Consider the following 25000-nt stretch of genomic DNA (forward strand, 5'->3'; position numbering starts at 1 on the left):
AGCCCAGGTGCGAATGGGTAACTATGATGTTGTTGGGATAATGGAGACATGGCTGCAGGGAGATCAGACCTGGGAAATGAATGTACAAGGGTATACGTGCTATCATAGGGACAGAAATGTGGGCAGAGGGGATGGGGTGGCCCTGTTGGTGAGGAATGAGATTCAGTCCTTTGCAAAGGGGGGACATAGGGTCAGGAGAAGTGGAGTCTGTGTGGATAGAACTGAGGAACAGTAAGGGCAAAAGGACCCAAATGGGTGTTGTCTACAGGCCACCAAACAGTAGCATGGATATTGGGTGCAAGTTGAATAGGGAGTTAACACTGGCATGTGGCAAAGGTAATGTCGCAGTAGTTATGGGGGATTTCAACATGCAGGTGAACTGGGAGTATCAGGTTGGTGCTGGACCCCAGGATAGGGAGCTTGTAAAGTGCCTACGGGATGCATTCTTGGAGCAGCTTGTACGAGAGCCGACCAGGGACAAGACTATTCTGGATTTAGTGTTATGTAATGAACAGGATTTGATAAGCGATCTTGCAGTGAAGGAGCCATTAGGAGGTAGTGATCATAATATGATAAGTTTTTATCTGCAATTTGAGAAGGATAAGGGCAGCTCGGAGGTGTCAGTGTTGCAGTTGAACAGGGGAAACTATGGAGCCATGAGGGAGGAGCTGGCCAAAGTTGACTGAATGGATAGCCTAGCAGAAAAGACAGTGGAACAGCAATGGCTGGTATTCTTGGGAATAATGCACAAGGTGCAAAATCAGTTCATCCCCTGGAGAAGGAAGGATTCTAAGGGGGGAAAGGGGCCACAGTGGTTGACAAAGGAAGTCAGAGATTGCATAGCATTAACAAAAAGGAAGTATGACAGAGCTAAGGTGAGTGGGAGGACAGATGATTGGGACGTTTTTAAGGAACAACAGAACTTAACTAAAAAGACAATATGGGGAGAAAAAATGAGGTACGAACGCAAGCTAGCCAGGAATATAAAGGAAGATAGCAAAAGCTTTTTTAGGTATGTGAAGAGAAAGAAGAGAGTTAAGAACAATGTTGGGCCCTTGAAGAATGAATTGGGTGAAATTGTTATGGGAAACAGAGAAATGGTAGAAGAATTTAATGAGTACTTTAGATCTGTTTTCACTAAGGAAGACACAAGCAATCTCCCAGATGTTTGGATGGGCCAAGGACATAGGGTAACAGAGGAAATGAAACAGATTGACATTAGGAAGGAAACAGTGATGAGAAGACTGATGGGACTGAAGGCTGACAATTCCCCAGGTCCAGATGGTCTGCATCCTAGGGTACTAAAGGAGGTGGCCCTGGAAATTGAGGATGCATTGGTAATCATTTTCCAATGTTCTTTAGATTCAGGATCAGTTCCTGAGGATTGGAGAATGGCTAATGTTATCCCACTTTTTAAGAAAGGAGGGAGGGAGAAAACAGAGAACGATCGACCTGTCAGCCTGACATCGGTGGTGGGGAAGATGCTAGAGTCCATTATTAAGGATGAAATAGTGGCATATCTAGATAGCAGTGATAGGATGGGCCGAGCCAGCATGGATTTACCAAGGGTAAATCATGCTTGACTAATCTGTTGGAGTTTTTTGTGGATGTAAGCAGGAAGTTATACGGGGGAGATCCAGTGGATGTAGTGTACCTCGATTTTCAGAAGGCATTTGATAAGGTCCCACATAGGAGATTGGTGGGTAAAATCAAAGCTCAGGGCATTGGGGGAAGACATTGGCATGGATAGAAAACTGGCTGGCAGATAGAAAGCAAAGGGTAGCGGTGAATGGGTGTTTCTTGGAATGGCAGGTGGTGACTAGTGGGGTGCTACAGGGCTCGGTATTGGGACCACAGCTGTTTACAATTTACGTCAACGATTTGGATGAAGGCATTGAAAATAACATCAGCAAATTTGCTGATGATACTAAGCTGGGTGGCAGTGTGACATGTGATGAGGATGTTAGGAGAATTCAGGGTGACGGATAGGCTGATTGAGTGGGCAGATACTTGGCAGATGACGTTTAATGTGAGTAAGTGTGAGGTTATCCACTTTGGGAGTAAGAACAGGAAGGCAGATTATTATCTCAACGGTGTAGAGTTAGGTCAGGGAGAAATACAAAGAGATCTAGGAGTCCTTGTTCATCAGTCACTGAAGGTGAATGAGCAAGTGCAGCAGGCAGTGAAGAAGGCTAATGGAATGTTGGCCTTTATTACAAAGGGAATTGAGTACAAGAGCAAGGAAATCCTCTTGCATTTGTACAGAGCCCTGGTGAGACCACACCTGGAGTATTGTGTACAGTTTTGGTCTCCAGGGTTAAGGAAGGACATCCTGGCTGTAGAAGAAGTGCAGCGTAGATTCACGAGGTTAATTCCTGGGATGTCTGGACTGTCTTACGCAGAGAGTTTAGAGAGACTGGGCTTGTACACGCTGGAATTAAGGAGATTGAGAGGGGATCTGATTGAAACATAAGATTATTAAGGGATTGGACAAGATAGAGGCAGGAAATATGTTCCAGATGCTGGGAGAGTCCAGTACCAGAGGGCATGGGTTGAGAATAAGGGGTAGGTCATTTAGTACAGAGTTAAGGAAAAACCTTCTCCCAGAGAGTTGTGGGGGTCTGGAATGCACTGCCTTGGAAGGTAGTGGAGGCTAATTCTCTGGATGCTTTCAAGAAGGAGCTAGATAGGTATCTTATGGATAGGGGAATCAAGGGATATGGGGACAAGGCAGGAACCGGGTATTGATAGTAGTTGATCAGCCATGATCTCAAAATGGTGGTGCAGGCTCGAAGGGCCAAATGGTCTACTTCTGCACCTATTGTCTATTGTCTAAAACAAACTGTTTTCTGTCAAGTTTTATTATTTTTGAATTCCAATCAATAGACTAAACATTTCGGATCAGGTACATGTAATGGGTGGTACTTGGAGTCAGAAGAGTTCAGAATCATGGCCGTGTCCAGAAATACAAGGATAATGTCCTGGCTTTCTCGAGACGTTGGCACCACTGGCAATGTCAGTGTAGCCTCCCATCCCCAATTGCCTCTGAGCTGCAGTCCTTTTGACATAGGTACTCCCACACTATAGCTGGGGAGGAGTTTCAGAACAATACAAGGAATAGCAATGACACACACGAAAAATCTGCAGATGCTGGAAATCCAAAACAACACATACAAAATGCTGGAGGAACTCACTAGGTCAGGCAGCAACTATGAAAATGAGTAAGAGGTCGACATTTCGAGCCAAGACCCTTCTTCAGGACTGAGAAGGGGAAAGGTGCCAGAATAAGATGGTGGTGGGTGGGGGGTGCGGGTAGGGGAAAGAAGCTGGCTGGAAGATGATAGATGAAGCCAGGTGGGTGGGAAAGGTCAAGGGCTGGAGAAGGAGGAATCTGATAGGAGAGAAGAGTGGGCCAGAGGAGAAAGGGAAGGAGGAGGGGACCCAGGAGGGAAGTAATGGGCAGGTGAGTAGAAGTGAAAGATCAGAGTGGTGAACAGAGGAAGGGGAGGGGTTGGAATTTGATCATCGCAGAAGGAGAAATCGAAATCCATACCATCAGGTTGGAGGTTAGCCAGATGGAATATAAGGTGTTGCTCTTCCACCTGGAAGGTGGACTCATCTTGGCACAAGGGAAGGCCATGGATCGACTCGTTGGCACAGAAATGGGAATGGGAATTAAAATGCTTGGCCACCAGGAGGTTCTGCATTTGACAGTTGGAGCGGAGGTGCTCGATGGAGCAGCCTCCCCGCCCCCCCCCCCCCCAGTTTACAATGGATCTCACCAATGTAGAGGACACATCAGAGCACGGGACACAATAGACGACCCCAGCATTTCTAGGTGTGGATGGTGAACGAGCTGGAGGGGAAACTGCAGGTAGATGTGTTCCATGAGCCTGCTGATACAACATTAAACTGAGACCTCACAGAGGTAAAAGATCCCTTCGAACAGCGAGGAAGCCCTCCCTGGGTCCCAGCTTTCTTTCACCTACAGATCCATTATCGGGTCACTTATTACCATACATGTGCTTGGAGGACCTGACCAAGCTCAAAGTAAGAGTTTCCTGCTCTTTAATAGTGAAATGAAATATTCACTTAAGGGGCTTACTAAGATCTGAGGTTGTGAAATGATGAAAATAAACACATATCTATTTGATTACTACAATATAGGAGGCCGTTCGGTCAACCAGGTTATGCTGGCTCTCATCAAGCCAATCTCATCGGTCCTATTCTCTCTAACATGCTCGTCGATTTCCCCGTGATTATTTTGCCATTTACCTATACTCGGGGTGGTTTATATTAGTCAGTTACTAGTGTACCCTGGGACGTGGGACGAAACTGCAGCATGCGGGGGAAACCCACGTGACCACAGGGAGAATGTGCAAGTTTCATGCGGACACTATTTGAGGTTGGGATTGAATCCAGGCGTCGGGAACAGTGAGAAAGAAGCAACAGCCGCTGCACAACCCGTTTGCACCATCCGAGGAGAAAATTGGGCCCCTCTTTGCTATTTCTCTTACCTTGGCAATACCTTCCAGTGAATCCCGGCAGGCACTCGCATCGACATGAGCTCATGTTCAGCTGGCCTCTGTTCCCACAACTCATCCGACAAGGGTTCCTTGGCACCTCTGCAAGAGAAGATTTCTTGGATAAGTTTGGAAATATCACAGGGTTATGGAAGGTGCTACATAAATTCAAAGTCCCTTCATCATCAAATGAATCATTCTTAACTGAAGTTATTCATGTACTGTCAGAATTATTGCTGCAACTTATGTCCAGTATACTCCCAAAAACAGCAAAGTGTTAATCGCTGTCTTAATGACGTTGGTCACATTCCCCTGCTCCTATACTGTAGAGATTTTCCAAATGCTTCTGTAAAGGCAGAGGAGCTATAGTATGACATTGCATCTGACATGCCTCAGCTCTGGTGCAGTATTTCTCAGAGGTTACGTCAAACTACCCTGGGTCAACACTGGCTTCCTTACGATCCTATCTTTCCCTCGAATGTTGCCGCATTTCCTCAATGTCATTCATAACATCACTCTTAACAGATCTCAAAGGGGTCATAATACTTAACACCCTTCCTCCCTTCTTTTCTGTACCTTAATTCCTACACAAAGGGCTCTGATTTTAATATTCCTTGTAATTTCTTTCTCTCCTTTTGTACACATCTTCCATGTCACGGGTTTCGCCTATCATCTTCTGGCTTGTAGTCCTTCTCCTCCCCCCAGTTTCTCATTCTGGCTTCTTTCCCCTTTCTTTCCAGTCCTGAAGAAGGGTCTTGGCCCAAATCATCGACAGTTTGTTCTTTTCCATTGATGATGCCTGACCTGCTGAGTTCCTCCAACGCTTTGTGTGTGTTTCTTTGGATTGTGTGTGTTACTCTGGAACTCCAGCATCCGTAGAATCTCTTGTATTCCACGTCACTTTGTTCTTTGCATTTCCAGAAATAGTACGACAATTTTATAAACTGAGCTATTCATACTTTTCTTTGTAGTGTCATATCCATGGCTGTTCTTTTCCTAACCCCTCCTTCGATGTTGAATCAAATCTTATTTCAAAATACTCTGTCAATCTGGCATCATATACCCATGTATAGCTTTGCTTCATTTATGTAGACTGTATATGTCATATGGGGTTGAAATCAGACTTGCTATAATCTCGATTTCTGTTACCTGTTTGTTACAAATTTCTTTCTTTTAAACATTACATTGAACTCAGCGATATTATGATGAGTAGTATATAAATACTCATGCACTGTTGGAATATTAACAAAACCAGGTTCACTGCTCATTACCAAATTCAGCCTAGCCTGCCCATTACTATGTTTGGTATAGTTTGTTACTAAAAGAGCTATCCTATTTTTCCGTTTTTCCCAGCTTGACTCAATGAGAAAAGTCTCCGTTAAAACCAGTTATCTTTGCTTGTCTAATCTTTGAATATATGTATTATTCTATTTTACAGCTCTCACACTCTGAAGCCTAATTCAATTTCTATTTCTCTAATTCTACCCAACTGTCTTTGCTTGTGTCTTGCTTTGTTAAATCTTGGTTATTCAAAGGATAGGACCCTTAATAATTAAGGCCATGACCAACAAGGTAATAAAAGCAATCTAGAAGATTATAAGACTAGCAGGAAGGAGCTTAAGGAGGAATTTTGGAGAGCCAGAAGGGGCCAGGAGAAGGCCTTGGCGAGTAGGATTAAGGAAAACTCCAAGGCATTCCACAGGTATGTGAAGAACAAGAGGATGAGACGTGAGATGATAGGACCAATCAAGAGTTACAGTGGAATGGGGTGTATGGAACCGGGGGAGATAGCAGAGATACTTAATGAATACTTTGCTTCAGTATTCACTACGGAAAAGGATCTTGGTGACTGTAGGGATAACTTAAAGCAGATTGAAAAGCTTGAGTATATAGTCATTAAGAAAGAGGATGTGCTGGAGCTTTTGGAAAACATCAAGTTGGATAAGTCTCCAGGACCAGACAAGATATACCCCAGACTACTGTGGGAGGTGAGGAAGGAGATTGCTGAGCCTCTGGAAATGATCTTTGCATCATCAGTGGGGACAGGAGAGGTTCTGGAGGATTGGAAGGTTGCAGATGTTGTTCCCTTATTCAAGAAAGGGAATAGAGATAGCCCAGGAAATTATAGCCCAGTGAGTCTTACTTCAGAGGCAGGATTTATGAACATTTGGAGAGGCATAGTCAGCATGGCTTTGTCAAAGGCATGTCATGCCTTACGAGCCTGAGTGAATTTTTTGAGGACGTGATTAAATACGTTGATGAAGGTAGAACAGTAGGTGTAGTGCATATGGATTTCAGCAAGTCATTTGATAACATACCCCATGCAAGGCTTATTGAGAAATTAAGGAGGCATGGAATCCAAGTAGATCTAATTCCCCTACATTTTCTGTGGATGTTAAAACCCAGGATATTTATTATTTATCTTTTACAGAAACATAGAAAACCTACAGCACAATACAGGCTCTTTGGCCCAAGAAGCTGTGCCGAACATGTCTTTACCTTAGAACTACCTAGGCTTCACCTATAGCCCTCTATTTTTTTAAGCTCCATGTTCCTATCCAGGAGTCTCCTAAAAGACCCTATCGTTTCCACCTCCACCACCACCGCCGGCAGCCTACTCCACTCCATACATTCACCACTCTCTGCGTAAAAACTTACCCCTGTCATCTCTTCTGTACCTACTTCCAAGCAGCTTAAAACTGTGCCCTCTCGTGCTAGCCATTTCAGCCCTGGGAAAAAGCCTCTGACTATCCACATGATCAATGCCTCTCATCACCTTATACACCTCTATCAGGTCACCTTTCATCCTCTGTCACTCCAAGGAGAAAAGGCTGAGTTCACTCAACCTATTCTGATAAGGCATGATCCCCAATCCAGGCAACATCCTTGTAAATCTCCTCTGCACCGTTTCCATGGTTTCCACACCCTTCCTGTAGTGAGGTGACCAGAACTGAGCACAGTACTCCAAGTGGGGTCTGACATATGGCTCGAAATAGGCCTTTCTGGCCCTTTGAGCCACGACGCTCAGTAACCCCTGACTTAACCCTAGCCCAATCACAGGACAATTTACAATGACTAATTAACCTACCAACTGGTAGGTCCTTGGACTGTGGGAGGAACCCAGAGCACCTGGAGGAAATCCATGCGGTCACGGGGAGAACGTACAAACTCCTTACAGACAGCTACAGGAATTGAACCCGGGTCACTGGAACTGTAAAGCGCTGTGCTAACCAATCCTCCAGCCATGTATGAGAAGTGGTTACGATGTCAGAGTTCACCGAATTCAGTCTATGCCTGTAATTCATTCATCACATTGTTAAATTCTTCTTGCAGCTCCTCAGCAGTGAAGCTTCCCATGGCTGCATGAAGCAAGGCCCAGACAACATTCAGACATGAGATGACCCATGGGAAGTAACATCCAAATGAGTGGACCAACAATCTATCATTGATGTTCAATGCCATTACTAAAGCTAAGATCCATATAATTAATATTTACTGCATTGACCTGAAACTCTTCTGGACTAACTCCATAAATACAGTGTCTACAAGAGCAAGTCAGAGCTTAGATATCCTCTGGTGAGTAATGTACCTTCTGATACCACGTAGGAGCCATGCACCTGTTCTTTATTTCCAGTGTACTCTAGGTAGTGCATTTATTGTGTTCATTACAGTAACTAATCACAAGATTGGGGGCATGGTAAAAGCGAAGTCTTCACGCCTTGTTTGTGGCAGTTTGCAGTTGGGGGACCAACAAATATTGTATCTTTTGTTGACCACTCTATTACGCTTAACTTACACTTGGGTATTCTTAAGTTCTATTGCTTCAAGTTTGTATGCTTGCCAATTGCTAATAAAGGCTCGAATAAAGGGTTTGGCTTTTGTAACAATCATTATTGTGGCTGAGGGAGCATTATACAAGTACAACAAATCCATGGACATCGCCAGCAGCAGCAATCTGGTTTGGTTAGAATAGGTTGCTACACATCCTTCCATTGTCAAAAGCTAGGAGTGTGACAGAATATTCTCCACTTGCCTGGATAACTCTTCAGAAGCTCAACACCATCCTGGATCAAGTTGCTTCTTCCCTGAAACATACCCAGCACCCATGCCTCCATTAACTCTACAAATTCTACATAGTTGCTGCAGTGTGCAAAGTCTACACCATGTAGAAATTCATTCAGAATATTCCATCGACAATTCCCAAGTCTGCAGCCTCTATCAAGAGGGACAAGAGCAGCAGGTGCATGGGGATACCAACAACTGCCGGTTATCCTCCAAACTGTGGATCATTCCAGTTTAGGAATATAACACCAGTCCTTCAACATCACTGGGTCTGACCATGGAACCATCTTTCCAACAATACAGCGGGAGTCTCTTCACCAGACCAGCCACAGTGTAATAACACACCACCGCTGCTCAAGAGCAAATCTATTGGTCAATAAATACTCATTATCATCATTACGTGCCATGTTGTATGACATGGGTGATCATCGTCTTTCATCCCAGAAGTTCTAACAAGCTCTTCATAACTTTGGTTCATCCCTTGATATAACTCATGAAATGTCATACACTGTCAACCATGACCTTTTCTTCTATCAGTTTTTCCTGTCATTGCAAGATGTTCAAGCTTCTTGTTCCTCAGTACATGTCCCAGAAATTCCAGCTGCAGTTTCCTGATTGATATCAGCTCTCTTCTTATTCTGGCTTTTTGCAACACTTCCCCATTTATTACTCTGTCCTTCCACAATAGTTTCATCATTCTTCTCAAAAAACCACATTTCTGCAGCTTCAAGTCTTCCGTCACTTTGCTTTGATATTGTCCAATGTTCACTTCTATACCTCCAGATCCAGAAAGTAAATAAAACTCTTGCTTAAACTCCATTCATTAAATCAGCCCACTGCATATTTAATTTACTATGCTGTTAATCGCAATTCTATAATTGCATTTTGACTACAAAACAAAGTTTGTGGAGAGAGTAAAGACTTATGGAATTGAAGATTAGGGGTAGGGTTGGGTGGAGGTTGTGTAGAGGTGACTGTTAGGAACACTGAGAATTGGAAAATTGTGTTGTGGATAATCTAACATCAAAGGTCAAAGTACGTTTATTATCAATGTACATATACTGTTTGTCACCAGATACCATCATGAGATTTATTTTCTTGCAAGCATTCACAGCAGAACAAAAATAAGAGTCAATGAAAGAACTACATACAAAATACTGACAACCATCCAATAAGCAAAAAAAGACAACGGGACAAACGTGAAAATGTAAGAAATAATAATAATAGCACTGTGTAAAAATAAACAAACAGACAGATGGATAGATACATCATTACTGAGAACATGAGTTGTGAAGTTCTTTAAAGTGAATTCATAGGTTGTCATAGCAGTTCTGCGTTGGGGTGGATGAAGTTATCACACTGGTTCAGGAGTCTGATGGTTGAAGGGTACACCAAATCTTCTAAACAATGAACACATTGGTAACATTTTATGGGATGTTTTCAAGCTTAATATTGTTAAACTGATAATACAAGTCTGGTGTATAAAGCCTTTAAGTCAGAGGAACTTTGCCTGAAGAAATTTGAAAGTGAAGGAGAATTTTTAAGAAGAGATGAAAACTTTAAGATACGGGGAGAGTTGTGTAAAGCCTTTAATCATAATGGAAGAGAGAAACTTATCTACAAATTGCTGTTACTTTTTTGAAAGGAAGAAACACTCATTTCTGGCAAAAGGTCTTGGACCAAAAACATTGTCTCTTGTTTCTCTCGCCACAAACTATGCCTGACCTGAGAATTTCAGAATCAGAAGCAGGTTTAATATCAAATTTGTTAAATTTCATGACATATGCCAAGCAAATTGGTGAAATTTGTTTCTGATCCTAACTGTTTTTCTTTCAAACACTCCAGTGTTCAGGTGACACTCTGTTTAGGATTTAATTTTATATGAACAGTTCAGTGCCCACATTGAATACTCATCCTTCAAGTCTCCTTTAATGAACAAGGCCGGCTATAAGGATTGCTTGAGAGTGATTTATAGCATCAAACTCTCTGGCACATTGCCAATGACAGGGCAAAACAACAAAACCTGGTGCAATGAAGGACCGCACTGGACTGCTGATGGTACGACAGGTAATAAACACTCACCACACAGACCTCCATGGTGGTCCCAGGATTTGAAACAGCCTGACATGCGGGAAGTACAGAGTGAGCATGAAGGTCCTTCTTTATACGGAATGATTGTTCTCCCGTTGATTTCCCAGTTTCCTCTGAAGCAGGAAGAATGACAATAAGAGAAGACACGGTGGAGTTCGGACCATTATAATGATTCAGGATAATGTATGCGAGGATGCAGCTGAAGTATTGGGGAAAGAGTCCATGAATGTAAATTGCTAGCAGTGGACCCCTTGCTTAATGATATTGGTCCATGGCACAAAAAAAGTTGGGGACCCCTATGCCAGAGAAACACAGAGACTGCAAATGCTGGAATATGGGGCTTAAAACAATCCGCTGGCGGAAGTCAGTGAGTGAAGCAGTACCTGTGGGGTGGGGGGGCCGGGGGAAGGAAATGTCGATGTTTCGAGTTCCCCGAGAAAGGAGGTCCCCTCCTTTGCCATTCATCATACACCTCTCCTCAGAAACCTTATCATCACTCCCCTTCTCTTTGTACTGGCCCTCTAGCCTCTCTACTTAATCTTGATGCAGGATTTTTGCCCAAAACATCGACGGTTCCTTTCCTCCTACAGATTCTGCTTGACCTGCTGAGCTCTTCCAGCACATTGTTTGGTGTTCTGTGTGTACCATTAACCCCATTTACCGTGTGATGTCAGTTGAAAAGAGCTCAGTACAGCACAGGTACAGGCCATTCGTTAATACCTGTGTTAAACACAATGGCAAGACAATCCAATCCTCAAAGATGAATTTATGCAGGAGATGTTACCAAGCTTACTTAGTGCAACGCCGACTGTTAATTCTTCCTCTGTGGCGCTGATACGAGCTGCAACGGGCTTACAGATGTGCTTCACCCAGATGTGCACTTGAACAGAGAGCAAACTCTGGTAAATGAGATTCGTAGGGACGGGTACATGATGGTTAGCACGGGCATGGCGGGCAGAAGGGCTGACTTCTGTACTGTCTGACTCAATCACACTAGAAAAGTTCACTTTGTTCACTATGTGCCACGTTGTATGACATGGGCAATCGTGGCCTTTCCATGACCATGACTGTTCTTGGCAAATTTTTCTACAGAAGTGGCTTGCCATTGCCTTCTTCCGGGCAGTGTCTTTCAGAGGCTGTCTGTTTGGCGTCGATGGTCGCATAACCAGGACTTGTGATATGCACCACCTGCTCATACGACCATTCAGCACCTGCTCCCATGGTGTCACCTGACTGGGGGTGGGGTGGGGGGAGAAGGGAAGGGCTAAGCAGGTGCTACACCTCACCCAAGGGTGATCTGCAGGCTAGCAGAGGGAAGATCTCTACCCCGCCACTCAAATTCCCTCTCGACTGAGCAGGTTTTGCTTTTGTAAAGGCAAGAAGAGCTTGCAGGTTTACGCCTTTTGGGACACGAGGGATGCTGTGATGTTCTAAGGAAAATAATACGTGGTCATCATTGTAAAGCAGACTGGCAGAGGGAAGCATCTACACCTCCTCTGGTAGAGACATATCTCCATCCTGCCATTCTAGTTTAGTATCACCTCCAAACACAGTCTGTGAGACCATGACAAATTACTGCTGTCCCATTAGTCCGGAATCAAAATGCCATCTATTGATAAAGATGAAAGAAAACAAAATGCTCCAAAGTGATATTGATGATTGAATGGGACGGGGGAGTGGGTGCAGACTTGGTGGATTTAAGTTAATGTGAAAAGATATGAGGTTCATCTACTAATTAAACCTTCAACCCTGTGTACCAATGTATTAATAAGATTGAGATAGTACTGAGAAAATTTACAAGAAAGTTATCGTGACTTGAGGACCTGTGTCACAGGGAAAGAATGAATAGTTTAAGACTTTATTGTGTAGGAGAATGAGGGGAGATTTGAGAGGCATACAAAATTATGAGGGGTATATATGTAGGGTAAATGCAACAGGTTTTCCCCACTGAGGATGGCTGAGACCAGAACTACAGGTCACACTTTAAGCATGAAAGGTGAAATATTTAAGCGGAGTCTGAGGGGGAACTTCTTCATTCCGAGGGTGCTGGGAGAGTTAAATAAGCAGCAGTGGTGCTTGCAGATTTGATTTCAAAATTCAGAGGAACTTGGCTAAGGAGGGGTGTGGAAGACTATGGTCCAGGTGCACGTCAATGGGACTAGGCAGAATCACAGCTCAGCACAGAGTGGATCTGCCAAGGGCCCTGTTCCTGTGCTGTAGTGCTCTTTGACTCTATTCAGCCCGAAAAATAATTTGTCCGGCACCAACACCAGAAATTAAAGATAAACTTGTCGGACTATGTCCCATTAATAACAAAAAGCAATGTTCTGAAGTCTTTTACTATAAACATACTGGAGATGGTTAAAAAACCATTTGACTGACAGCCCAGGATGAAGTAATTAACTCCCAAAGTATCTATCCACTTCCACTGGGCTCCAGCTGGTGAGAAAATGTGAGGATGGAAGTATCATGACTAATGGTGACCCACGGAGTTATGGAGATCCTGGCTCCAAACGGAAACATGTTATTCAAGGGTCTCTTACCCTGGAGAATAGGCACAGCCAATATTCACCGTCCACTGCCCATTCTGGACACAAACATGCTTGCCACATCCCACCTTGCTTGAAGTGGCCCACACCAGCTGTGAAATAAAGACCAGAAGGTTAGGGGACTCTCACCCTCATAGCTCCTGCCCACTGAAAACCAACAGTGACTGAGACTGAAGTGGGTGCCTGGCAAAGCAAATGTTGGCGCCAGGCAAGGTGGAGGGCAGGACCTGGCAGCGCGGAGGACAGGCAGTAATACAAGGCAGGATATGACATTATCCAAGAGTGCAGACAGTTAGACATAAAGCCAAGAGATTCTGCAGATGCCTGCCAATCTTGAGAAACACACACAATATGCTAGTGGAACTCAGCAAGACAGGCAGCATCTATGGAGAGGAATAAACAGCTGATGTTTCAGGCTGAGGACCTTCATCAGGACTGGAAAGGAAAGGGGCTGAAGCCAGAATAAGGAGGGTGATTCCAGGTGAGGGAGAATTTGGGTGGGATGTGGGGAGATGAAGTAGGAAACTGGGAGAGGAGAGGTGGAAGAGGACAAGGGACTGAAAAAGAAGCAATCTAATAGGAAAGGACACTAGGCAGTGGAGGAAATGGAAGGAGAAGTAGGGGTACCAGAAGGAGGTGAAAAAAGACAGAAGGGAGTAGGGAGGGGAGGGGGAGAAATTACTGGAAGTTAGAGAGACCTATATTGATGCAACTGGGTTAAAGTTGGTAACATCATTGATATAGTTAGGCAACTCTGCACATTCCAGTCAATGTGATAAAAATCCACTAAAAGTACTAAAAATTCAGGTAAGTGTCCAATAGGCAGACTATGGCCCAGGCATCTCATCTTGCCGTACCAATTGATACACTACTAATTGATCTGTTCTGTTCTCAGGGACACGTACCAAACACAAACATCAACTGCAGCTGAAATGCCATCAAGTCGGTAAAAGACGCACTTTGGTTTACCCAAACATGCTGCTGACTGGTACGTTCCAAGGTGCAGGAGTACCTCTGAGGGGTGCACTGAAGTTCGGGGCACAGCTACACTAAGGCTTTGTGGGGAAGGAGCAGAGTCTAGTGTCCCATTGCACTGGACACCGAGGGGATGGTCAATTAATCATAACAGTGCTCACTGGCAGCTAGGTCAATGTCAATAGACACACACAAAATGCTGGTGGAACACAGCAGGCCAGGCAGCATCTATAGGAGAAGCACTGTCGACGTTTCGGGCCGAGACCCTTCGTCAGGACTAACTGAAAGGAGAGCTACTAAGAGATTTGAAAGTAGTGGGGGGAGGGGGAAATGCGAAATGATAGGAGAAGACAGGAGGGGATGGGATGAAGCTCAGAGCTGGAAAGGTGATGGGTGAAAGTGATACAGAGCTGAAGAAGGGAAAGGATCATGGGGCGGGAGGCCTCGGGAGAAAGAATGAGGGAGGGGGAAGCACCAGAGGGAGATGGAGAACAGGCAGGGTGATAGGCAGAGAGAGAGAAAAAAACAAACAAACAAAAAATTAAATATGTCAGGGATGGGGTAAGAAGGGAAGGAGGGGCATTAACAGAAGTTAGAGAAGTCAATGTTCATGCCATCAGGTTGGAGGCTACCCAGCCGGTATATAAGGTGTTGTTCCTCCAACCTGAGTGTGGATTCATCTTGACGGTAAGAGGAGGCCATGGATAGACATATCAGAATGGGAGTGGGACGTGGAATTAAAATGTGTGGCCACTGGGAGATCCTGCTTTCTCTGGCAGACCGAGCGTAGGTATTCAGCGAAACGGTTTCCCAGTCTGCGTCGGGTCTCACCAATATATAACAGGCCACACCGGGAGTACCGGACGCAGTATACCACACCAGCCGACTCACAGGTGAAGTGCCGCCTCACCTGGAAGGACTGTCTGGGGCCCTGAATGGTGGTGGTGGGATCCAATGGGATCCCATTACCAAGCACATCTTTCCCTCTCCCGCCTTTCTGCTTTCTGCAGGGATCGCTCCCAATGCGACTCCCTTGTCCACTCGTTCCCCCCATCCCTTCCCACCGTCTCCCTCCTGGCACTTATCCTTGTAAATGGAACAAGTGCTACACCTGCCCTTACGCTTCCTCCCTCACCACCATTCAGGACCCAACACTTCACCTGTGAGTCAGCTGGTGTGATATACTGTGTCCGGTGCTCCCGGTGTGGCCTTTTATATATTGGTGAGACCCAATGCAGACTGGGAGACCGTTTCGCTGAACACCTATGCTCTGTCCGCCAGAGAAAGCAGGATCTCCCAGTGGCCACACATTTTAATTCCACATCCCATTCCCATTCTGATATGTCTATCCATGGCCTCCTCTCCTGTCAAGATGAAGCCACACTCAGGTTGGAGGAACAACACCTTATATACCGGCTGGGTAGCCTCCAACCTGATGGCATGAACATTGACTTTTCTAACTTCCATTAATGCCCCTCCTCCCCTTCTTACCCCATCCCCGACATATATAGTTGTTTGTTTTTTTTTTCTCTCTCTGCCCATCATCCTGCCTGTTCTCCATCTCCCTCTGGTGCTTCCCCCTCCCTCATTCTTTCTCCCGAGGCCTCCCGCCCCATGATCCTTTCCCTTCTTCAGCTCTGTATCACTTTCACCAATCACCTTTCCAGCTCTGAGCTTCATCCCACCCCCTCCGGTCTTCTCCTATCATTTCGCATTTCCCCCTCCCCCACTACTTTCAAATCTCTTAGTATCTCTCCTTTCAGTTAGTCCTGACGAAGGGTCTCGGCCCGAAACGTCGACAGTGCTTCTTCCTATAGATGCTGCCTGGCCTGCTGTGTTCCACCAGCATTTTGTGTGTGTTGTTTGAATTTCCAGCATCTGCAGATTTCCTCGTGTTTGCTCAATGTCAATAGAGGTAGTTTCGGGGTTCCCACCTGTGTATAATGCTGGCACGAGGCGTTGTACTTGCACTGGCCCATGTGGTAGTGGTAATTCTGAGCCTCCCTGAACCAGAGGTCAATGACATTCGAGAAAGATACTCTTGGATCCGTAGTGGTGTGTAAATTCCAGCCAATCTCCTCCTCCTCCTCCTCCGCCACCTTAATCTGCTGGTCCTGCTGACTCCTCTGGCAACTGCTTGCTCTCAGCTGCGCCAGTCGGGCCAGTTTCTCACTCCACTCCTGTAGGGTGCCCAAGCAAACATTAGGAGTGCGGTTACACTGCCTCCTGATCTACGCTAATGTCTACAGTCTTTAGAATGAACTGCTTGCCCTTTCAGACAATCCCACAGCACTATCTAAATAGTAGAGGAGCCCTCAGATGCCCAAGTTAATAGTTATCACTCACATAACAAAAGTTAAACAGATCACCTAGTTGTCAGATTGCCATTTGAGGGTAAGGAAATCCAGTCACTGTTTATTTAAGTTCAGAGTTACTCTAACCTTAGAGTGAGTCATGATTTACTGAAGGTTAGCATTACTCTTTGGGTAACTACAATCAGTTTACAGAGGGCAAGTGTTACTCACCACATCACACTATAGTCAGCTTGTTGAGAGTCCAGGAAAGTACCGCAATGTTTATTGAAGTTAAGTGCAACAACCATCACTGTATATTGAAGGCAAGAGTTAATAGCCTCTGTATCAGTATTGTCACTGTTTACGGTCGGTGTACAACAGGTCAGTTTCTTTATTGTCTGTAAATTGCAGGAATCACAGCACTATGAAATCTCTGCCAAGTTCTCCTGCACATCCAGGGATTGTGAAGCCAGGGATTGTGAAGCTCGAGTGATAATACTTCCTTCTATCTTTATCCCCCAGGGTTCCCACACTGTGCTTGATAGAGTGTGAGTCACCTCTTCATTCAACAAACAATGGCAGTGAGCCTGCAGTCAGCAGCAGACATCCAGTTTTCCCCATTCATTAGCTCAGCCTTTTCTGCTGCACACACGTGCAAATGTGTATATACAGAAAAAGCAACAGTGTGACCCTTAGCCCAAATCTTCACTGGGTTACCAACTCACCTCTGGTCAATGGAGCAGATCATATTCCCATCAGCCACCACTGCTCTCCCAGCCCAATAAATCACTTGAATTAATGAAACCGAAACTCAGGAGTAAGACATGATACACTTTAGAACTAGCATCGTAATGTACAGCACAGAAACAGGTCCTTGTGCATGCCAATATAAACTAATCCCATTTGCCTGTGTTTGCTCCATACCATTCTAAACCTTTCCTATCCATGTGTCTGTCCAAATGATTTTAAATTTTGTAAATGTCTTGTCAATCTTCTCTGGCAGCTGATCCACATGATTTAAAATCTGTTTGAAATTCATCTTTCCAATCAAAGATGAACTTCTACCTAGCTGAAGCTTGGATGGAAAATGTATATTACAATAAACATTTCAGGTGACAGGGTGGAGACACATCTCTACCAAAGAAACATAGAAAACTTACAGCACAATACAGGCCCTTCGGCCCACAAAGCTGTACCAAACATGTAGTTACTTAGAAACTACCTAGGGTTACCCATAGCCGTCTATTTTTCTAAGCTCCATGTACCTACCTAGGAGTCTCTTAAAAGACCCTATCATATCCACCTCCACCACCGTTGCTGGTAGCCCATTCCACTCACTCACCACCCTCTGTATAAAAAAACTTACTCCTGACATCTCCTCTGTACCTACTTCCAAGCACCTTAAAACTAATGTTCCCTTGTGTTAGCCATTTCAGCTCTGGGAAAAAAACCTCTGACTATCCACACGATCAATGCCTCTCATCATCTTATACACCTCTATCAGGTCACCTCTCATCCTTCGTTGCTCCAAGGAGAAAAGGCCAAGTGCACTCAACCTATTCTCAAAAGGCATGCTCCCCAATCCAGGCAACATCCTTGTAAATCTCCTCTGCACCCTTTCTATGGTTTCTATAGAAACCTGTAGTGAGGCAACCGGAACTGAGCACAGTACTCCAAGTGGGGTCTGACCAGGGTCCTATATAGCTGCAACGTTAAAGAAGATGCAAGGCTCCCCTTCCCTCTGCTAACCTGCAGGTCACCCTTGGGCAAGGTGTAACACCTGCTCAGCCCCCCGAACAGGGTTACATGAAGTCATGGGAGTGGATGGTCTCATGAGCAGCTGGTGCATATCACAAGTCCTGGTTATGCGACCACTGACGCCAGGCAGACGATCTCTGAAGCGTATTGATAATGGCGGGGGTCACCCGTTTTTTAAAGACTCTGGCCAGGAGAAGGCAATGACAAACCACTCCTGTAGAATACTTTGCCAAGAGCGATCATGGTCAAAGTCCACGATTGCCTACGTCACGTGACAGGGCACATAATGATGATGATATTACAGTATCTAATTTGTCATCAAACTATGTAAATATTGGGGAGAAAAGAAGTAAAGCAAAGATAAAGCATGAGGTAATGTTACAGCTATATAAGACCTTAGTTAGACCCCACTTGGAGTACTGTGCTCAGTTCTAGTCACCTCACTACAGGAAGGATATGGATACTATAGAGAGAGTGCAGAGGAGACTTACAAAGTCCTTGCCTGGATTGGGGAGCATGCCTTATGAGAATAGGTTGAGTGAGCTCAGCCTTTTCTCCTTGGAGCGACGGAGGATGAGAAGTGACACGGTAGAGGTGTATAAGATGATGAGAGGCAATGATCGTGTGGATAGTCAGAGGCTTTTTCCCCAGGACTGAAAAGGCTAACATAAGGGAGCATAGTTTTAAGGGGCTTGGACGTAGGTTCAGGGGTAAGTTTCTCCACACAGAGTGATGGGTGTGTGGAATGCACTGTTAGCGAAGGTGGTAGATGTGGATACAATAGGGTGTTTTAAAAGACTTCTAGATAGGTACATGGAGCTTAGAAAAATAGAGAGCTATGTAGTAGGGAAATTCTAGGCAGTTTCTAGAGTAGGTTTCATGGTTGGCACAACATTGTGGGCCGAAGGGACTGCAAGGTGCTGTAGATTTCTATGTTTCTATAAAGTAATTAAAAAATTCAGAATATTTTTAAAAATTAAAATTAACTTCTAAAGAAGTCCACTTCAGATTTTATGGGAGTAAGCTTGGCAGCAATTAAAATTCATCACAGGACCAACATTTTGTTTACAACCCTGCTACTCTAAACTCTCTCTGGCATCATCAATAGACAGAGGGTAGAATGAAGAGTCAATCAGTAAGGTGCTGACAAGGCAAAGCTTGTTGAGAAACAGGGACAATCAGAATGCAATGTTCACCTGTGTTTAAATGTTTTGGAGCCATTGATAGTTAATTTACTCCTTAATTGCAGTGAGTGCTGTAATTAAGGAGGAAACCATTATTAGATCTATTCCAAATCTAAAAGATGCATGTAATAAATGAGCATACAAAAAGTTTTCACAAATACAGTACTTGGCAAAAGTCTTAGACACCCTAGCTATTATATGTATGTATATATGTATGTGTGTGTAGGCTTTTGCACAGTACTGTAGTCACTTTATAGATTTCACTGTACTGCTGATGATGCAGAAAAAGATAAATTTCTTGACCTAAGTGAGTGATTCTTCTATGGGTCTGAGAGTGGGAAGGGGACAGGGAGAGGAGAATCATGGCTGGGAAAAGGGGAAGGGAGAGGGAAGAAGTGGGACGAGAAAGAGAGAGAGAGAGAGAGAGAGGGAGGGAGAGAGAGAGATGATCAATAACCCATTCTTTGGAATTAAATGACCTTAGCTGGTGTCTCGGGGTTGGGTGCGTTTGCACTCATGCCACCCCCTGCCACTGGTACTCTTTCTCTGCCACCTGTCCTATACCCCTCCTGCAGCACACTATGCTCATCATTCCCAGCATTTTTTGCTCTTGCCAGATTTACAAACTTTCTCCACATTGACAATTACGCGGTAACTTTTACTCTTCATATACAGAGCTGTGCAAAAGTCTTAGGCACCATATCTATATACTATAAGACATTTACACAGCACTGTCTATGAAGAGTAAAAGAAAGGATATTGGACCATTGGAAAATGACACTGAAGAGATACTAATAGGGCACAAAAAGTGGCAGACAAATGTAAGAAGTATTTTGAATCAGTCTTCACGATGGAAGTCTCCAGCAAAATGGCATAAATTTGGAAGTGTCAGGGGCCAAAAATGAGTGCAGTTGCTATTAGTAAGTAGGAGGTAACTGGGAAGCTGAAAAGTCTGAAGGTAGTTAAGTCATTTGGACCAATTGAACTACACCACCTTTTCTGAAAGAGGAAACTGAAGAGACTGTGGAGGCTTTAGTAGTAATCTTTCAAAAATAACTGTTCTGGAATGGTTCCAGAGGACTGGAAAATTACAAATGTTACTCCACTCTTGAAGCGGGGAGGGAGGAAAAAAGAAAATGATAGGCCAGTTAGCCTATAATGGGAAGATATTGGAGTCCATTATTAAGGATGAGGTTTTAGGATACATGGAGACACAGGATAAAATAGGCCAAAGTAAACATGCTCTTCTTAATGGGAAATCTTGCCTGACAAATCTATTGGAATTCTTTGAGGATATTACAGACAGGATAGACAAAGGAGAGTCAGTGTATGTTGTTCACTTGGATTTTGAGAAGGCCTTTGACAAGGTGCCCTATATGAGATGGCTTCGCAAGAGCCCATGGTATTACAGGAAAGATACTAGCATGGATAGAAGATTGGTTGACTGGCAGGAGGCAAAAAGTGGGAATAAAGGATACCCCTTCAGGGTGGCTGTCGATGACTAGTGGCTTTGTGACCAAGCTAGCAAATGATAAGAAGATAGGCGGAGGGATAAGAAGCAGAAGGACTTAGACAGACGAGGAGAATGGGCAAAGAAGTGGCAGATGGAATATAGTATAGGGAAGTGGTATGGTCATGCACTTTATTAGAAGGAATAAAGGCATAGACTATTTTCTAAAAGGGGAGAAAATTCAAAAATCAGAGGTGCAAAGGGACTTGGGAGTCTTTGCAGAGGATTCCCTAAAGGTTAACTTGCAGTTCGAGTCAGTGGTAAGAAAGGCAACTGCAATTTAGCATTCATTTCGAAGGGACTAGAATATGAAAACAAGAATGTAAGGCTTGCTTTAAACAAGGCATTGGTCAGGCCACACTTGGAATACTGTGAACAGTTCTGGGGCACTTATCTAAGAAAGTGTGCTGACATTGGAGAGGGTCCAAAGGAGATTCATGAGAATGATCCCAGGAATGGAAGGGTTAACGTATGAGGAGTATTTGATGGCTCTGGGCCTGTACAGGCTGGAGTTTAGATGAATGAGAGAAGATTTCATTGAAAACTACCGATTACTGAAGGGACAAGATAGAGTGGATGTGGAGAGGATGTTTACTATAGTGGGGGTGTCCAGAACCATAGGCCACTGGCTCAGAATAAAGGGACTTCTATTTCAAACAGAGATGAGGAGGAATTTCTGTAGCTAGCGGGTGGTGAATCTATGGTATTCATTGCCACAGGCAGCTATGGAGGCCAAGTCATTAAGTGCATTTAAGGCAGAGGCTGATAGGTTCTTGATTAATAAAGGTATCAAATTTACAGGGAGAAGAAAGGGGAATGGGGTTAAGAGTGAAAATAATCAACAATGATGGAATGGTGGAGTAGACTTGATGGACCGAGTGGCCTAATTCTGCTATGTCTTATGGTCTTATAGTCTTGAAGATCATTGGGGAAGGAGTTAATTGCAAGAATGGAAGTTCAAGTTCAGTTTATTGTCATTCAGCCACAAACATGCATACCGTGAAATGAAATGTTCCTCTAGACCAGGGGTCGGCAACCTTTAACACTGAAAGAGCCACTTGGACCCGTTTCCCACAGAAAACACTGGGAGCCACAAAACCCGTTTGACATTTAAAATGAAATAACACTGCATACAACGTTTTTTTTTGCCTTTATGCTATGTATAAACAAACTATAATGTGTTGCATTTATGAAATGAATGAACTCCTGCAGAGAAAATGAAATTACATTTCTGCATGCAACAAAAACATTTTGAACTCCGAAAAAAAGACGTTGGGTTGAAGGTTACTTTTAAGTAAAATACTCAATGTCTATTTGAGTTCTTCTTGTATTTATGAAAAACGCCAAACTTAAATTGTCCGCCAGCAGCAAACCAAAAATAACGTCAGCCAATTGTCAACCTGAAAAATAAAAGGACTATTTCACTGAACAATGAAAAAATATGAATATATGTAAAATAATAGGTAATTAAAATATTTATCATACTTGGTTAATGGGATTTCTGCTCCTGGATCTCAGTGCACAGCGTCTGCACATCAGGGCTGTATGACGTCACCTTCATCTTTACACAGGATCGCAAGTTGTCATCTGTGAGGCATGCGCGATGTTTGTTTTTAATAAAGTTCATGTTGGAGAACACCTGCTCACATACATATGTGGATCCAAAGATCAACAGGACTCCAAGCGTATATTTTTTAATGTTTACATAAATGTCGGGGATAGCATTCCATGTTTCGAACGCAAGTTTGTCCGGTTAGGGGAGGTTTTCAATATCACTCTATTTGTGATTCTGAGCAAGAACGGCCTCCTGACGGGCAACATCTTCAAGGTCTGCTGTCAAGCGTCCAAACTTGGACACCCATATGTCTTTGTCGGCTATGTTGGCCAGTTCCATTTCAAGATCAGGTTGACTCACACCTGCCAATGCAGTCGTATTCAGTAGGGATGGATTGATGCTTAGGGGAGTGACCGGAAAGGATAATGTGTTTTTTACCTCTCTGAACTCACAGAAGCATTTCCCAAATGATGTTTGCATTGCGATGATTGCAGAATGTAAATACTCCGAATTTATCATGTTGTGAGCTTGTTGGAACTCTCTCAAATTGGGGAAGTGAGTCAATGTGCCTTTCTGTAAACCTCTGGCAAGCACTGTCAACTTACGCTCCAACGCCAAAACATCCTTCAACATGGGCAGGGCTGTGCATCCTTACCCCGTTGAAGAGCTGTGTTCACTGTGTTCAGGTGCGCTGTCATGTCTACCATGAAGTGTAGCTTTTCCAGCAACTCTGGCTGTTCCGGCTCAGGAAAGGTGAGCCCTTTGCTGCCCAGGAAAGTTGAGCCCTTTGCTGCCCAGGAAAGTTTTCACTTCTTCCAGACACGAGACAAAGCATTTCAGCACCTCCCCTCTGGACAGCCACCGGACTTTGTTGTGCAGCAGGAGATCAGAATATGAGCTTTCAGCTCCTCCAGTAACAAACGGAATTGACGGTGATTTAAACTTTTTGCCATTATTTTATTGACAATCTGAATGACAACATCCATTACTTCTGTGCATTCCAGAGGAAATATTTGAGCGCACAGTACCTCTTGGTGCAAGATGCAGTGAAAAGTCAGCAGCTTTCTGTCCAGTGACTTCTGCAGTAAAGCCACAAATCCCTTGTGCGCTCCTGTCATACTTGGTGCCCCATCAGTAGCTACTGACACCAGGTGGGTGGTCTTTATTCCTTTGGCTCTTAAACAATTCAAGGCAGCCTCACAGATGTCCTCCCCCCTGTGTTTGGCCTTTTAGAGGTATCAACTCAATCATTTCTTCCTGTGGCCCGGCAGAGTTTACATACCGGCAGAACAGCGCTATTTGTTCAATATCACCTTTGTCTTTAGACTCGTCACAGGCAATTGAGTAGGCCACAGCTGAATTGATGTCTTTAATTTGATGTCTTGTGATGTCTTCTGCCATTTTTATGGTTCTGTCTTTGACAGTCTTTGCAGAGAGGGGCATATCCCTGATTTTCTGCACAATTTCACTCGTTTTTCAAGTCCGTGAATAGATGTTCTAAAATCTTAATGAAAGATTCTTTTATATATTCACCATCTGTAAACTGCTTCCCGTGCCTGACTATTTCCTGAGCGGCAACAAAACTAGCATATGTAGTTGATTTTCCAGACTTCATCCACTTCTTGAAATGATTTTTGCTCAGATCAACCTTCCGCATCAGTTCCAAAACGGCTTTTTTCTCACATCTCCATCCGGATATTTTTGAGCAAAGGCTGCATGTTTATTCTGGAAATGTCTTGCGACTTTAGATTTTTTGTTGTTTGCTAGTTTCTCATTGAATATTAAGCATACCGGTAAACCAGTCTCGTCAACAGTGAAAGCAAATGAATCTGTCCACGTATCATTAAACGTTCTGTTTTCTTCAGTCACTTTTCTTTTTTTAGAATTCTCCATAGTTGGCTTACCTTGGATCGAAAAATTAAAGAAATCGCGCACTGGCGGGTGTCAGGTATTGGCAGTGGTGACGTATATTAATAGCGACAAAAAACACATTTTATTTAGATTGTTCAAGATCACCATAATCTTCAAATTTAGAATTACATTTCAAAAACTAACAAACTAACATAAAATACATTTTAATTAAATACTCATCATTTATTTTCCAAAGCCACAGGGAGCCGCAGCACAGAGATGAAACAGCCGCATGCGGCTCCGGAGCCGTGGGTTGCCGACCCCTGCTCTAGACCAAGGTGCACAACACACTACATATAACTCATACATAACACACAAATTAATATTACCACTAAATTAACAAATAGTAATGTGCAAAAATTACCAAAGTTTAAAAGAACTAAACAGTATAATGCTACTGGCACTTCATGTGTGATGAGACCTGGGTGGCGGTAGGGAGTTCAGTGGTCCCACGGCCTGTTTCTCATCTGAACAATTCTTCTCCTAATATTAAGGTATCCTGCCTGATGGTAGGGGGTCTACGAAATTGTTGTACAGATGGGATGGGTCAATGACAATGGTGTGGAGCCTGCCTATGCGGCACTCCTG

At 43.9% G+C, this 25000-nt stretch overlaps 1 protein-coding gene across 2 annotated transcripts in view; it reads right to left on the reverse strand.

The window, feature by feature from the left end:
• The window catches only part of LOC132383353 (C-type lectin domain family 18 member A-like), a 71391-nt gene that overhangs the window by 18691 nt on the left and 27700 nt on the right, over window positions 1-25000 (reverse strand). The window contains exons 3-6 of one of the 2 annotated variants that reach the window (XM_059954249.1): window positions 16135-16380; window positions 13220-13317; window positions 10668-10789; window positions 4518-4625 (exon numbers count right to left, since the gene is read on the reverse strand). In XM_059954249.1, the coding sequence (XP_059810232.1) occupies window positions 4518-4625; window positions 10668-10789; window positions 13220-13317; window positions 16135-16380 (574 nt within the window). The remainder of the gene's footprint in view (window positions 1-4517; window positions 4626-10667; window positions 10790-13219; window positions 13318-16134; window positions 16381-25000) is intronic. The other variant, XM_059954254.1, reaches the window with a different exon arrangement.

The sequence above is a fragment of the Hypanus sabinus genome, chromosome 2, assembly GCF_030144855.1.
Source record: "Hypanus sabinus isolate sHypSab1 chromosome 2, sHypSab1.hap1, whole genome shotgun sequence".
Lineage (NCBI taxonomy): Eukaryota > Metazoa > Chordata > Chondrichthyes > Myliobatiformes > Dasyatidae > Hypanus > Hypanus sabinus.